This window comes from Ammospiza nelsoni, chromosome 12, assembly GCF_027579445.1.
Source record: "Ammospiza nelsoni isolate bAmmNel1 chromosome 12, bAmmNel1.pri, whole genome shotgun sequence".
NCBI lineage: Eukaryota > Metazoa > Chordata > Aves > Passeriformes > Passerellidae > Ammospiza > Ammospiza nelsoni.
The window spans coordinates 7,573,449-7,587,788 of NC_080644.1; the positions used below are offsets into that span (position 1 = coordinate 7,573,449).

General features: G+C 56.6%; 1 protein-coding gene across 1 annotated transcript in view; it reads right to left on the reverse strand.

The window, feature by feature from the left end:
• The window catches only part of NOL4L (nucleolar protein 4 like), a 59,242-nt gene that overhangs the window by 12,840 nt on the left and 32,062 nt on the right, over window positions 1–14,340 (reverse strand). The window contains exon 5 of the mRNA XM_059480714.1: window positions 4,083–4,224. Within this exon, the coding sequence (XP_059336697.1) occupies window positions 4,083–4,224 (142 nt within the window). The remainder of the gene's footprint in view (window positions 1–4,082; window positions 4,225–14,340) is intronic.

Sequence of the window (14,340 nt, forward strand, 5' to 3'; positions counted from 1 at the left end):
AAGCCTCCCCAGCCAGCTGCCTCAAGGGATGCCCCCAAGAAGCGTGTGCCTTCACAGTTAAGTAGGTTAAGAAAGTCCTTTCTCCAAGGTCTGGATTAGCCACTGCTGCTCCGGGCAGAACAGACTCAGCGGGGATGCTGCCAGTCAAGCGAGGACGGCACGTGGGGATCTCAGCACAAGGGGATCAGTCCAACATGGTGCCATGAAGCAACCCCATGTCCCCTACACAGACTAAGCACACCATACACCCAGGAGGTTTCTCTGCTCTTCAAAAGAGGCTGGGGAGCAGCAAGCCCTGCCTGTGGGCTGAGCGCTGCTCCTGGGCAGTGGAGCAGGATGTACAGGGACAAGGCAAGGTGGATCCTGTCAGTGGGCAAGACAGAGGCTCTTCTATATGAATTCAAGCACTTTGCCATGTCACACACTGAGGTTTGGGGTCTGACTCCTGCTTTACTTTCAAGGACATTTCACTTTGGCAGAGTCCCAGGAGGCGTGGGGTAGAATATCCAGCACCCCCGTGGTGGGATACCCCACTCAACCCCTAACACCAGACTGAAATGAGAGGTTTCTAGTGCAGCGCTCACCTGTGGAAGCAGAGACGCTCTGAAGATGGACAGAGTCCAGCTCAAACTGCCACGGCAACACAGCACCAGGGCCTGGGACCTGCTGGGAACTCAGCATGGGATGGGGAGACTCAGCATGCTCATCTGGGATGGGCATGGGATGCCTTCAGGACTGGAGATGGGCTCAGACAGCAGGATGGAGCAGCATTCAGGTCCCTTTGCTCCCAGCGTGCGCTGGCCCCCGCAGATGTGTCCCTGCAGGATGTCCAGCACAATAGCTCCGCTCCAGCAGCAGAGTTTGTGTGGATGTTGCTGTTGCTTTGGGCAGCCCTCGGCTTCCTGCGGGCACGTACACTGTGAGCAACATCCGACTGGGAAGGGATGTAGCTGGAGCTTCATGTTTTCCGTGCTGGGGCCCGCAGGATGAGTAACAAAGGAAAATGGAAGGAGCGAGTGTGTGCTCAGTGTCCCTGCTCAGGTCCTAAATCCCACCGTGTGCCCACTGACCCAGCAGGGACCCCAGCTCCCCTGACAGTGCCTGCTCTGTCCATGACCCTCCCAAGCCTTTAGGTGTATTTTGCTCTCCCTGCAGTTCCAGGGCTGACACCAGCTGTAGCATGGCTGTACTTGGCCAAGGGCTCTGGGCACTCAGGACAAAGAAAGTGTTGGCTTTTATCCCAGCTGCTTTTTAGGCCTCTGATGATTTAGCAGGTACCTGTTTATCAAAGCATGGGATGACAATTCCCTGCTCTCCCACCTCTCTGGATTTCAAACAGCTCTACTCTATGCCACAGAAGAGCACTTGCCACTCCCAGGCCTTGAAAAGACCTGGAGCTGGTGCTTTGGTCCTTTAAACAGGACTTTTTTAACAAGCGTGTCAGACGATACTGCTCTCCTACTAGGCAACTCTTCATTAAAACTTTATACTTTAGCAAGCCTTTCACTGCAGACACACTCCAAGCATCACACCCGTCAAACAGCAGCAGGCAGGACCAATTTAGTAACTCAGAAGGTTTTCCTGAAGGCGGAGAGTATCCAGTCCTGAACAAGCTCCCAGCTGAAGGACGTGGTGTGCAACCAGATCCCTCTGCAGCTCCAGGATGGCCAGAGCTGAGCCCAGCTTGGCTGCAGGGGATGTGTGGGGATCACTTTAGCACTGACTGGAGCTCTGCAGGACTCCTCAGGGCACAGGGGACAACCGAGCACAAGATATGTGGGCAAACTTCCAGCTTGGGAGAACTTGGGCTGCCCCAGTGCAGGCACTCTGTGCTGGCAGCCTAGCCAGCTGGGCTCCAAGGAGGCTCCACAGCTTATGTGGGCTGGTTACTCACACTTTTTGCACAGCCTTAGCAAGCTCGTGTGAACCCGGAAAACACATTTGTTTCCAAAAAAAAAAGAGCTCTCATAGGTTGAGAGAAGAGGAAACTGAAGAGTGGTCAAGACTTTGATTGTGCACGTTCCCTTCCCCACAGCAGCAATCTGCTTTTCCTCTCACAACATGCTCCTCTGCTCCATGCTCCTCTCCTTTCACCACCCACTGACCTCCTGGGTCACTCCATTGTCCTCCTTCCCTCCCCACTCTTGGGTGTGCTCCATTCCTGGGTGGGAGCACTGGTTTGGCAGAGGGACTGACATGAGGCAGCATCAGTCTGAATTTAGAGCTCTGATTCAGATCATGGACATTCCCATAGGCACAAAACCTCAGTCCACAAAATGCTTCTGAAGTGTGACAGCCTGGTGAAAATTGCAGTTCCTGGGGTTTTTTTGTATGGGTCTCATTTGTCACCCTGGGTTTGGCTTGCTTATTTTTTTGACACCATCACTTCTGATCCACCAAAGTCTACCCAGTTCAGTTGATGCTGACACCAGGGACACTTGCATTCCTATGGGACTATTTCCGCATTATTTCTCATCACTGAACCTTACAAAAGAAATTAAAGGAGCCAAGAAGAGCCCCAAAGAGGACACCTGCTTCTGAAGGAAAACCACAGGGCATGAAAAATTGGAAGCAATTCCTAAGAGGGCGCAGAGAGAGAGAGGATTTCGATTTAGTGAGAACATCTTGATTTGCCTAAATACGTGAGTCCCTTATTAAATTACTGTCCTGTTGAATAATAGTGTTCAGCAAAGGGATCAAAACTGTGTCATTCTAGATTGTAAATGAGACTTGGGAATTCAGTGGTGAGGGCTAAGTCACAAGCCTGAAATGTCCCAGAGGGAGAATGGCAAAGTTCAGGGGGTACAGAGAGACCTGGTCAGGCCTCAGGGATCAGAGGCTGGGCTTGCTGGGGTGGAGGCTGCAGCCTAGTCCTGAAGAGCCAAAAGCTTCTATGGGAGCAACTGTGTCACCAGCAAAACACTCTTCCTCCTGTCAAGACACAGGCCCCTGGGGCCCTGGGCAAGCAGAAGTGCCCATCCCAGCACTGGATGCAGTGCTGGGCAGTCAGGTTTCACATCCTCACCAAGGCTGCCTGGCTCTGGGGCTGGGGCTGGCTAGGGAAAACCAGCAGTTTCCCAAAACTGCAGATTTGCAATGGAAACTGAAGTGCCACAACCCACTGGACTGAAGAGAGCACTGGCCTTGCTGTGCCTAGGACTGAAGAGAGCAGTGTCCCTGTTGTCCCTTCTGTGTCTGCCATCCCTGCCACTGGCCACACCACCAGCTAAAAGCCACCCCAGGGAGACCTGCCAGCACAAAAGCCTTTTCTTCTTTTAGGAGTGGTTTTCCAGTCCCCTTTCTTAAAGCAGGACCAACCCAGCTCAGTTGTTCCTCAGATTCCTCTGCTCCTCCCAGCAGCAGCCAGGCTGCGACAATGAGGGATTCAACCTCCTGGGCAAAAGCCAGTAACAGTCCAACCACCAAATCCTCCCAAGCATCACAGTGATGAACTCTGACCTGAACTCGTACTTCTACCACTTATTTACTTGCTCTTGTATTTTAAGCGTGCATGTTTCACAGACGCAACACACTACCTCTCTTCACAAAACCCACGCGTGCTGTTTTCAGCCCTTCCAGCCACCCGCCCCGAGGGAGGAGACACCCACGTTCAGTTCACCCCGCTCAGCATCGCTGTGGCTGCTGCAGATTATTCACAATTTCTTGCCTGGGGGATGCAAGACCTGTCAAAGGTGCAGTTTTCCAAACACTGAAACCTGTGACTGTGCTGCAAAGCCTTGGCATCCTCCCTGTGTTCAGAACTAACAGCGCTCTCCTCATCACCTGGGAAGAGGATGTGGGGAACAAAGTCCTCCCCTTAGAAGGGGATTTAGTGACCTTTTCCTGGAGGAGCTGGGAGACAGCTCCAGGCAGAAGGACCATCAGCTACGAGCTGGACAGGGCCCTGGCTGAGCAGGAACCCAGAGGCTAAATTGGAAGGACTGGAAGCCAGCTCTGAGCTGATATGAAATCCATCCCACAGGTGGGGACACCTGATCAGAAAGGACTGGTTAATGTTTAATCAGTCACAAAAACATCCTGTGGCAGAGGCCGGAGCTCTTCCCGCCCGCCGGGGGACTCACCGTCCTCGTGGCCGTGCAGGTTCTGCGGGCTGCGCATGCTCTCGTCCTGGCTGGGGCTCAGGCTGGAGTTCAGGTGCTGGTCAGCTGAGATCCATGTGGAGTCGTTCATATCAAAGTCCTCGCTGCTCACCGACGTCTCATCCTGGAGGCAAGCAGGAAAGGGTTAACTCATGGAGCTATTTCCTTTCCTCCTTTCTCTGGCTTTAACATCTCCTCACTACACTCCTTCCCAAAAACAATTGGGTGGGCAGCTCCCCGCCCTGAGGAGCCCTGCTGGCCCCTTGGGCTTCCCAAGGCCGCAGCAGGCAGCCCTGCCCTGTGCAGGGCGAGGTGGTGGCTACCCCAGCGGGGACCAGGGCTCTGCTTCCTGCCTGAAGACTTGCCTGAGCAATGGCACTGTCTCTAATTGAGGACAATTAGAAAGAGCTCACATCCTGTAGGAGCGGATGGCTGAGCCCTGGAGTTTACCCTTTAATCTCCATCCACCCCAGTGTGCTCCTGGCGAGGCGGCGGCGTGGGGGGAGCTGAGGACAGGCAAGAAATGGCTCCATAAAACAACCTGGACTTTTCTGAGATCAAATCATCTGCTACACGAGGAATCACCAGAGCACTGGCAGCAGCAGGAGCAGCCTCTGGGGCATATCTGCACACAGGTATGGATCCCCTAAGATCTGCACTGCCTGATGTTGCAGAGGAGGCTCCTCCAGACTTCTCCAGAGAGATATTGCCTCTACCCTGATCAAAAATGACAGCACACACCTTGGGAACGGGCTAGGGGAGTGAGGTCCCCAGTGAGACAAGGACACCCCAGCTCAGGCCAGGGACCCCAGCCAGCTGCCTGTTCCCTGACAATGGCATAGATGACATTCCTCTCTCCCACTTCTGCAGCTCAAAGGACATTTTCTCTCTCCCTCTCTCCCTTCTCACTAACCTTTACAGTACTTCGAGACACAGCCCTTGGATCGCTTCCAGTGCCGGAAAGGTCAGCCACAGGATTTCAAAACCATCATCATAAAGGCAGCACTGAGATCCTGAATGAGAGGAGGGGCGGTGGGACCTCCCCAGGCTGAACTCTCCCAATGCAAAACTTGGGAGGAAGCAGATACGTGCTCCTGTATGGACACGGTCCTGCTGGTGATCCCTTTATCTGCCTTCCTCTCCCTGCTCCCCTCCCAAAGCCAGGGGCACACACAGCCCTGGGGTGCAGGGGAACACCAAAAATGTTTCCAGAACCACTTTCAACTCTGCTTTCCTTTGATTGAAACATTTCAAAGGCTTGTAAACCTCTCTGCTCTTGTTTTTTTTACCCTCCCCCTGGTCCTGAGATAAAATACAATCCCCGCTCCCTTTCCGTGTAAGCAGTAATTGGCAGCACCCCTCCAACCTACGCCTGCTCCTCATAAAAACGGCCCTGTCTGGCTGCCGCTGGCTGATAGTTTTTATTGTGAACAAACAAATGTCTTTAAAGACAGGTTTGTGCTTTTCCTCCCAGCTCCTTGTCCCTGCAGACACATCTGCTGGCTCAGGGCTCGTGCTGGCCCCAGCCCGCTCCCTCCGTGTGCCTCCCGGGGAGTTTCCTGGAATTTACGGCTTGTGAAACCCTGCACGCACCAAGGGACGGACTGATGGACACACGGACAGGGCTCAGCAGTCCCCCACAGGGACACCCTGACCCCAGACCCACCAGGTGTCCCTGAACAGCCCCCCTGTGCCCAGGTGGAGCTGAGCAGGAGAGCAGAAGGGAGGGACAGCCACATAGTCCCTGGCTGAGCACAGCTCCACTGCCACACCAGCCACAAAGCAATCCTGCCTCTCCAGAAACTCCATCTTGTACGTACAGGAACAGAACTGCAAAGGTCCCCCTGTTGCAAACTATAAATAGTGTCTTTATTGTAAGCATTTGCAGGGAAGCAGCCACCCTAATATCTGGCCTTCTTCACAAGGCTTACTCAAGATTACTGTCAGGCTTAAGAGACAAATGCAAATGCCAAGGTCCTTGCTGCCCACAGTCCCTCACCTGTCCGGTGAGGAGGAGGAGGAGCCCAGGGAGTGACCCACGATGTTTTAGGTTGTTCAGGCTCAGGTGCAGAGGACATTGAGCCTCAGCACCCAAACCACAACCCAGGAGGCATCACCTTCTCCATGCACTCACACATGAAGGAGAAGCAGTGACACAAAGGATGCCTCACATGCACATGCAATAGAAAGTGCTTTATAAATGTGTACAATTCTCTTGAGGTGCAATAACATTTGCCTATTATTAGAAATGCTTGGGCTATCAAACCAGAAACTGATAAGCTATAAATGACTCAAGTTAAATAAGGCTGTCACACGTCCACCAGTCCAGGATTCAGCCACCAGCAGAAAGTCACCCCCTGCTTTCCAGCCAGAGCTTTCTGCTTTCCAGCACTAATATCCTTGGCCAAAATGCCAAGAGGATGAACTTCCCAGCATCTCAGAGCTCCCACTGCACAGCCCACCCCAACAGAATGCAAAGCCAAACATGCAGGTGGCAGCAGGAGAACCCTTCCTGGCAATGGGAACTGTGGAGAGAGCATCCACAGCCTGCTGAGTCTGGGCAACCACCCTGCTCTGCCCACACCACAGTGCTCCAGGAACTCCTCACACCTTTGTGCCTCTTTAGTAAAGAAAGAGAAAAGCCCCAGCCTCAAGAGTGGCTCTGGCCGTCCCCATCACTCCCGCTCTGGCATCCTGCACTTGCCCTTGGTTGCATTCCTCACTGCTTGTAGGGACACCAGAGGCCACCAGCAAACTCCTGCCTCAGCACACCCCTCAGAGACCAAAGGCTGAACACCGTGACCTCCAAGTGCTGCCCATGAACTGCTGGCACTGCCTCCTCATACCAGGGACAATCCCAGGGACAGGAGGCCCCAGCAGCACCGTCTGCCCAGCCACAGCCAGGAGCAGGGACAGCAGCACAGCACAGCACAAATCCAGCCTCAAAGCACAGGACACCAGGGCCAGATCAAAATTTCTGGCTGGGTGGGAGCTCTGAATCTCCCTGGATGCCAGTAACCTGGCTGAAGGCTGAGCCTTGCAGGGGGCTCCCCATCCAGCCAAACAAGGAAGCGTTTCTCAACAGCAGCAACAGCCACGACTCGGAGCAATACGGTAAATGTAATCTACCCTTCCACCCTCTTTTGGCTTGCAAGTCAGGCAGCTCATTCTTTTTCCTCTCTGGGTTCTCAGGAGAATTCCCTCTGCTAATTTCTTCTTTCCTGTAAACAAACTTCAAATGAAACTTTCATTAGAAAACAGAATGCAATCCATTACTAGTGCCTGTCTCAGGACCTGCTGCCTTTTCCCCAGTTCCACACCACTCGTGGCAGAGATGGAAGTGCCAGTGGCGCCCCAAGCACCCAGCCCAGAGCCAAACCCTGAACCCCAGCACTGCTGCTGCCGCCCTCCTCCTTCCTGCCTTTCCCAGCTCTCCGGAGAGATCTCCTCACCCCGCAGTAAAGTCCCATCGCTTTGTTTCCAATGTTCAAGGGACTGAGCGATCAAGGGTCAGGCAGCAGAGCTCCTCTCTGCAAGGGGAAGTCAGATCCTGCTGCTGCACTCACAGGGCACACCCAAACATTGGAGCAGGGCTCCCGGCACCACTCAGGGTTTGGAAAACAAAATCCTTGCTTCTCTCCTTATCTACAGTCCAACATTCACAGCTGCTCTACAGACATTCACAGCCAATATTTTCTACCCAGCAGAAGCAGACACTCACATGCGCAGGGCTCACACTCCACATTTCTGTCCCACTTTCCATTCACGATCTTCAAGCACTGTGCCCGCAAGTGTCCGCTGAGCTTCCCAACTTTGCTGCGAGTTAGAAAACTCCTCCTCGTATTTTAAAACTGGAAATCCCGGGTACCGACAGCCACCCCAGCTGGTCCAAGAACACAACGAGTCGCTGGCAAATCCAGAAACCCAATCAAGCCCCCCCGGACTGCAAGGCTGTAATTGCTAGACAGTGTTTCTCCACCAAAGCTCTTCCTCTTGGAGAGCAACCTCCCACAGCACGGGCTGGAGCAGGGCAGGGGGGGAAGCTACTCTTATAACCTCGTAAATATATGCAAGACTATCGGTAACCTGCTTATTTTACAGCCAGGCTCAGTTTCTCGGGGACTGCCTTCCAATCTCTCTCCAGTCATTTACATGCTGTGCCTCACGTTTAATATGCCAAGCTCCGAGTCTCAGGACGGTTTATTTTCTCTCTTTAAGTCCTTTTATTTTAAAGCATGTCCTTTCACGCCACAGCCTACTATCCCGATGGGATTTCCTTCCGCGGAGCAGGAACCGAGGCTGTGTGCCGTGCAACCTCCCCAGCACACAGCCGCGCTCAGCTTCCCACCACAACCAGCCGTGTTTTTAGAATCAACAAAAGGCAACGCGTGACTGCCAGCCCCCGGAGCTGCTCCACGGCCACGCCGGGGCCGTGCACGACCTGCCCGGCACGGGCACCCCCGGACCTGCCAAACCTGGCCAGGACAGAGCTCCCCGTGCCCTGACCCCCGGCAGCGGCGCGCACGGACGAGCTCTCAGCTCTCAGGAAGGCAGCCTCATCTCCGTCTCAGCCACTGTTTAAACCCAGCCCTCTGAGCATGCCAAGAAGGTATTGAACCAGATTTGACCCTAACTTAACCAGTTCCGCGCAGAGAAAGGCTTACTAATGGAAGATAAAACACTCCGGGTCAAAGATTGGTACTGCAGCCGCAAACACTGTGGTGGACATCGCCTCAAAGAGCCGAGCAGCCCCGCAGCACACGGGTGTACGCGGGCTGTGGCGGCGGTGAGCTGTGACTGCGCTGCCTACTCGTGTGTACAATTCCCACACCAAAGAGAACATCCCCGGCGCTCTTTGTCAGGTCACTTACGTCCTTATTTACCGCGATTGCCGCCGATTTCTACGGGACCCGGCAAAACCCGAGTAATTTCCTAGTTCCCGAAAATGGGCAAAACAGTTGATTTTAACGGCAAACGGCAAATGGAAGAGGAAGGGAAGCTCATCCCCTTCGCCCCCTCCCCCTTCTCTAAGAGCTCCTCTGGGAACCCCCCGAGCATTCCCACAGCCCCGAGGCGCGGGGAGCTGCCGGGGCGGGGGGCGGCCCCGCAGCCCCCTTCCCGGAGCCGCTGCCCCGTTCCTGCTGTTCAGCGGGGAGGTGCTGAACGCGGGGCAGGGGGCACCGGGCTGCACGACTCCCACCGCCACCACCCCGGAGCCCCGCACCTGCCTCCCCCGCACCTGAACTTGCTTACAGGCGTTTGCTTTTCCATGCGAGGTGGGGACGGTGACTGATACCGCGCGGTGTGAAAGGGCACTTTGCTCTTCCCCCAGCACCGGGAAGCGAGTGTCGGGGAGGGGGGGGGACGGACCCGGTTTTGGAGGCGGTGGCCAAGAGGAGCAGCGCTGTGGGCTGAGCGGCCGGGGGTCCCCCTGTCCCCACCCTCCCCGACGGCCACGGGACCCCGGTGGGACGCGGTTCCCACGCATGTGTCCCCGCGGCAGCGAGGTGCGAGGCGCCGGGCGAGAGTGCCCGTCCTACCCCCTCCCGCAGGTAAATAGATACACCCGCGATGGAGCCCTGCCCGCGCGTGTGCGGGGCTCAGCGTGCAGCGAGGATTGACACGTAAGTAGGGCTTTACCTCCAGGGAGGCGGCTATTTCCAGCACAATCCCCTCTCGGGGTCGGGGCTGCTGGTGATGGCGGCGCGGGGCCGGTGCCCGGGGGATGGCCGGGGCCGGTGCCCGGGGATGGCCGGGGACGGAGCGCTCCCGCCGCCGCCTCCTCCCACTTTCTTCGGCGCTTTTGTGCTCTTCCGGGCGCGGGGGAGCCGCGCCGGGCGCGGGGAAGGACGCGCCGCCCTCCCCCCCCCGCCGCCGGGCAGCCGGGCGGGCGACCCGCAACTTCCCGGGGCCGCGGGGCGGCCGCTCCCCCCGGAGTTGGGGCCGGGCCCCGCGGCCACCGCCCCCCCCCCCGCCCCGCCCCGCCCCGCCCGCCGGTGGCCCCCCCCTCCTCCCCGGCCCCGCAGCGCCGCGGCCGCGTGGAGCCCCCGCGCATCTCCCCCCGCCCGCCGCCCCGGGGCCGGGAGCGGAGCCCCCCGCGGGCGGGCGCCTACCTGGAGCGGAGCCCGGGGCCTGCCGGCCTGCGCCAGCCCGGCGGCGCGGCGGGGAGCGCGGGGCGGAGGGACGGAGGGACGGAGGGAGGGGGCCCGGGCTGGCGGCGCTCCGGAGAGGCTGACAGCCAGCTGCTGCCCGGGGAGAGGGGCCGGCGCTGCGGAGCGCGTCACTCCCGGCTCCCGGGGGGGGGCCGGGGAGGCGGAGGGGGGCGAGCGGGGCCCGGCCGCGGGCGGAGGGGGCGGGGGCGGCGGGGGAAGGGGAGCGGGGCCGCGGGGGGCGGGCGCACCGGGCCGGGCGCGGCGGGGGGCGCGGAGCCGCGCCTGGAAGAGCACATTGTGGAGGGCCGGGAGGGCCCTTCCCCGGGAGGAGACAATGTCCAGGGCCGGGCGCCTGCTGGAGAGCGCGAGAACGCGCGGCCGGGGCACGGCACGGATCGGTTCGGATCGGCCGCAAGGGCCGCTACCCGCCCGGGCATCCTCCGCTCCGCACGGCCCGGGGGGCTGCAGCCGATCCGGGGACCCTCCGCTCGGCACAGCACCGGGGGCTGCCGCCCGTCACGGCCCGGCCCGGGGACCCTGTGCCCGCCCGGCTCGGTGCGGCCCCGGGAGCTCCGTTCCTGGGTCCGGCCGTGCGCGGGTGTGAGTGCGGGGCCCCTGCAGCCAGCCCCGGGCGCGGTGGGTCCCGCAGCCCCTTCCCCGCGCGGTGGGTGCCGCGGTGCCGAATCCTTTTGTTCCCGAGGATTCTCCCTCGCTCCGCGGGAGCAGAAGGACCCCGCGCTGCCGGCAGCACCATCAGCCACCGCCGCAGCCTCCGAAGGCTGGAGCAGGGCTGTTGGGAAGCCAGCGGCTTGCCCAGCACAGCTCTGGGCAGGGCACCGGCTGCCAGATCCTCGGCAGGATGGGGATGCTGCGCCCCAGCTCTGGCAGGGCAGGGCTGGGGGTCCCGGTATCCCCCAGGCTGGGAAGCCGCTCCCAGGCTGGGCTTCGAGGGCAGTGGGTCAATGAGCTCTGTCTTAGTTTGAGATCACCATAATGGGATGGTGATCCCCACCACAGTGATGGGCAACAGCTCTGCAGCATCCCCCTCCCCAGCCCACCTCATGTTTCACTGTTTAATGGCTACAAAGGAAATGGTTTATGAAATAAACCAAGTGTAGCAGTTCAGTGTCGAGCCTGCAATAGGCTGGTACTAGAAATGGTGCCAGAGCCAGGATGGGAACTGCCAGGTTTGGGTTAGTGGGGATGTCTAATTGTGATGTTATCTGTTCCAGCGTTAACCACCTCACTGCCAGGGAAGAGGCAAGGGAAGAGGGTGGCTTAGGAGGATCTGAGGCCAGAGGTGAAAATGGGCATCACTCACTACTACATTTCCATCTCCTCCAGGCTGGTCAGGAGCCAGAGGCTGAAATGCAAGCACGGGAGCCCTGGGGGCCTTCTGCAGGAGGCGGATGGCTGGGAGGCCAGCAGGCTGTGAGCCCCCAGCCACAGGGACTTCTCAACACTCCCTTCCAGCTCCATGGCTGCTGCTCCTCCCTGAAGCTAAAATAAAATCCTGACCATTTAAGGTGAACAGGAGCCTTGCCGAGGACCTCAGCGGAGCGGGCTTTAACCCCTTCCCGTTGCTGGGCTTTGTTTACTCCTTGCACTTCCTTTGGCTTCAAGCTAGACCAGCTTAAAGCCATTTGAGAGAGCACATCCCCTGGGACCAGAGTGCCTGTCCCTCCATTTGGTGAGCTTGCAGAGGACACAAACTGGCCAGGATGCGAGTTTGAAGCGCAGTCACTATTCCGTGCTGCCTCACCATGTGGACACTCTTATTTTATACTAAGTGCCTTTGTGTGGGTTAGCTTAATCCACTTTGGAAATGGATTAACCTAAATTTCACATCGGCAAACTTAGTGTGGAGCAGCCGGGTCCACACAGGGAGTGAGGGAGGAAGAGCCATTCAGCAGGAGCTGCTGGGCAGGAGCTGTTCCCTGTGCAGGAGAGGGGTCCTGACCCCAAGGGGGGTCACCGCTGTTACAAGTGGGGTCATGAGCCCGACAGAAATGCAATTGTTTGTGCCAGCACACGGGGTCACGAGGCTGGCAGAAGTGGGGCTCACCAGCGGAAGAGGGGCTGCCTGCAGAAACAGCCAGGGAGGCTCTGGGAAACAGCCCTCCAAGCGCCTTTCCAGCGGGTACTTTTCGGATTCAAATTGTCTGGGGGGAAATAACTGGCAATTAGATATAGAATTGGTAATAATAATTTATCGACTTGTCAGGAACAGGGGTAAGTGCCTTACGAGATTACACATTAAAAAAAACGCACACCGTAACAAACCAGTGCTGCTGTTACTATATCATATATATAATATACATCAAATATATTATTTATAAGTCACTTCCTTCCCTCTCTCTTTACAATGTGTTCATTACCTCTGGTACCTGCCAGCCCCCTCACATGGACACAGATCTGCCCATGCAGAGAGCCTGGGGCTCCCTGGGTCCTGCTGGATTCCCCCATGGCCAGAGCCATGTCCCAGCTGTGACAGCACCACACCACAGAGCCTGCCCGAGCACCAGGCAGTGATGCTTCCAAGGGCATCGCTAACAATGACCTGACCTCATCTGTTTTCATTTCCTAAGGCAAGGCTCCACAAGAATGCCAGGACTGCTGTCAAACCCAGGAATACACGACATTTAAGGCGCTGCAGGAGCTTAATTGAATGGTTGTGGTGCTATGGATTGTGGGCACAGGGATCTAGTGGTGGGAGCAGGGACTGCAGGCTCTGGCCATCACGCCAGAGGAGTCACTGACTCATGGACGACCTTGTGCGAGTCACTTGATGTTCTTGTGCCTCTGAAAAGTAGGTTAAATAACAAACGGGACCTCCTGCACTGGGTCCTCCGTGACCATCAAATCCTGCTGAGGAATAAGCAGTGAAATGAGATTCTCTCGGGGGCAAGGCCAGGAGGGAAACGGGCAGGAGGGACTGAGGGAGGGCATGGCATGAAGGGCAGACACAGCTTTTATCCACACTGTGCCTTATCTGCCATCCAGAGCAGAGTCAGGGTAAAAATGGAGGGTAAAAATTTGGGACACTTCATTATACAGCAGGTTCCTTGTGGGCTAAGCGCTGTATTCCCATTTCATCCTGATCACTCCTTCCTTAGAAGCAGCAGTGGTTAACATCTGGCATGGGCATGAATAAAAGGGGTTTTCTCCTCCCAGGAGCCAAGACCAAGAGAAGGAAAGGAAATACAGCTCCGTACTTCACAGGGCACACCAGTCACTGCCAAATACAGGAGCAGGAAAGGAGTTGTTTCTGTGGATAGAATTTTCTTATTCTGGAGTACAGGGAATGGGTGTTTGATGGGACAGGTCCCTGACAGTCAAATATCCCCTAACATTCCTTTCCACTGTCCAAATCCACAGCTCTAGCAGCAATGCCTGCACTGCTCCATACAGTGAGGACAGCCCTCACAGCTTATCTCTTGCTTCCCCAAATCAGAATCGAGTAACCACACACAGAACCCCCACTAAACCCATTTTTGGCCATTCTCAAGCATTCCACAAAATTCAGAATCCATCCTTGTGAGTAAAACTGACTCCTCAGCTCCTTCTGAGCACACACAACTCCTGGTGTGGGTCTGAGGGGTGTGTGCAAGCAGACAGGGTGCAAACCTGCCCGTGCAGGTTGAACAGCAGCAGAAACAAAAGCAAGCACACAATTCAAGGTTAAAAAGCTGAACCACACAGCTTCATGTTCCATAATAACGGAAATCATTAATAACAGTTTGCACTCTCAAAGTAGTTGCCATCCAAGCTCTTGAAGAGCTTTATTAGTGAGCAAGACCTCAGAAGTCTCTCTAAGGTATTATCCCCTTTTTAAAGGGAGAAGGCAATTAAGAAACGGCCATTTGTGTGACTTGATCAAAGTCAGCGTACAGCACGTGAGCACCTGAGCTTTGAGATGATGCAGAGCAGCCCACCATGCACAGCTTTCCACAGGAACAGGACAGATCCAACTGGATCCATGAGACTACTCCATGGATGTTGCAATTGTGTTTTCCTCACTCTGAGGCTGACATCTTTACTTTTCCCCCTGGAAATATTTCCCAGCCCCACTTTACAGGTCCTGAACC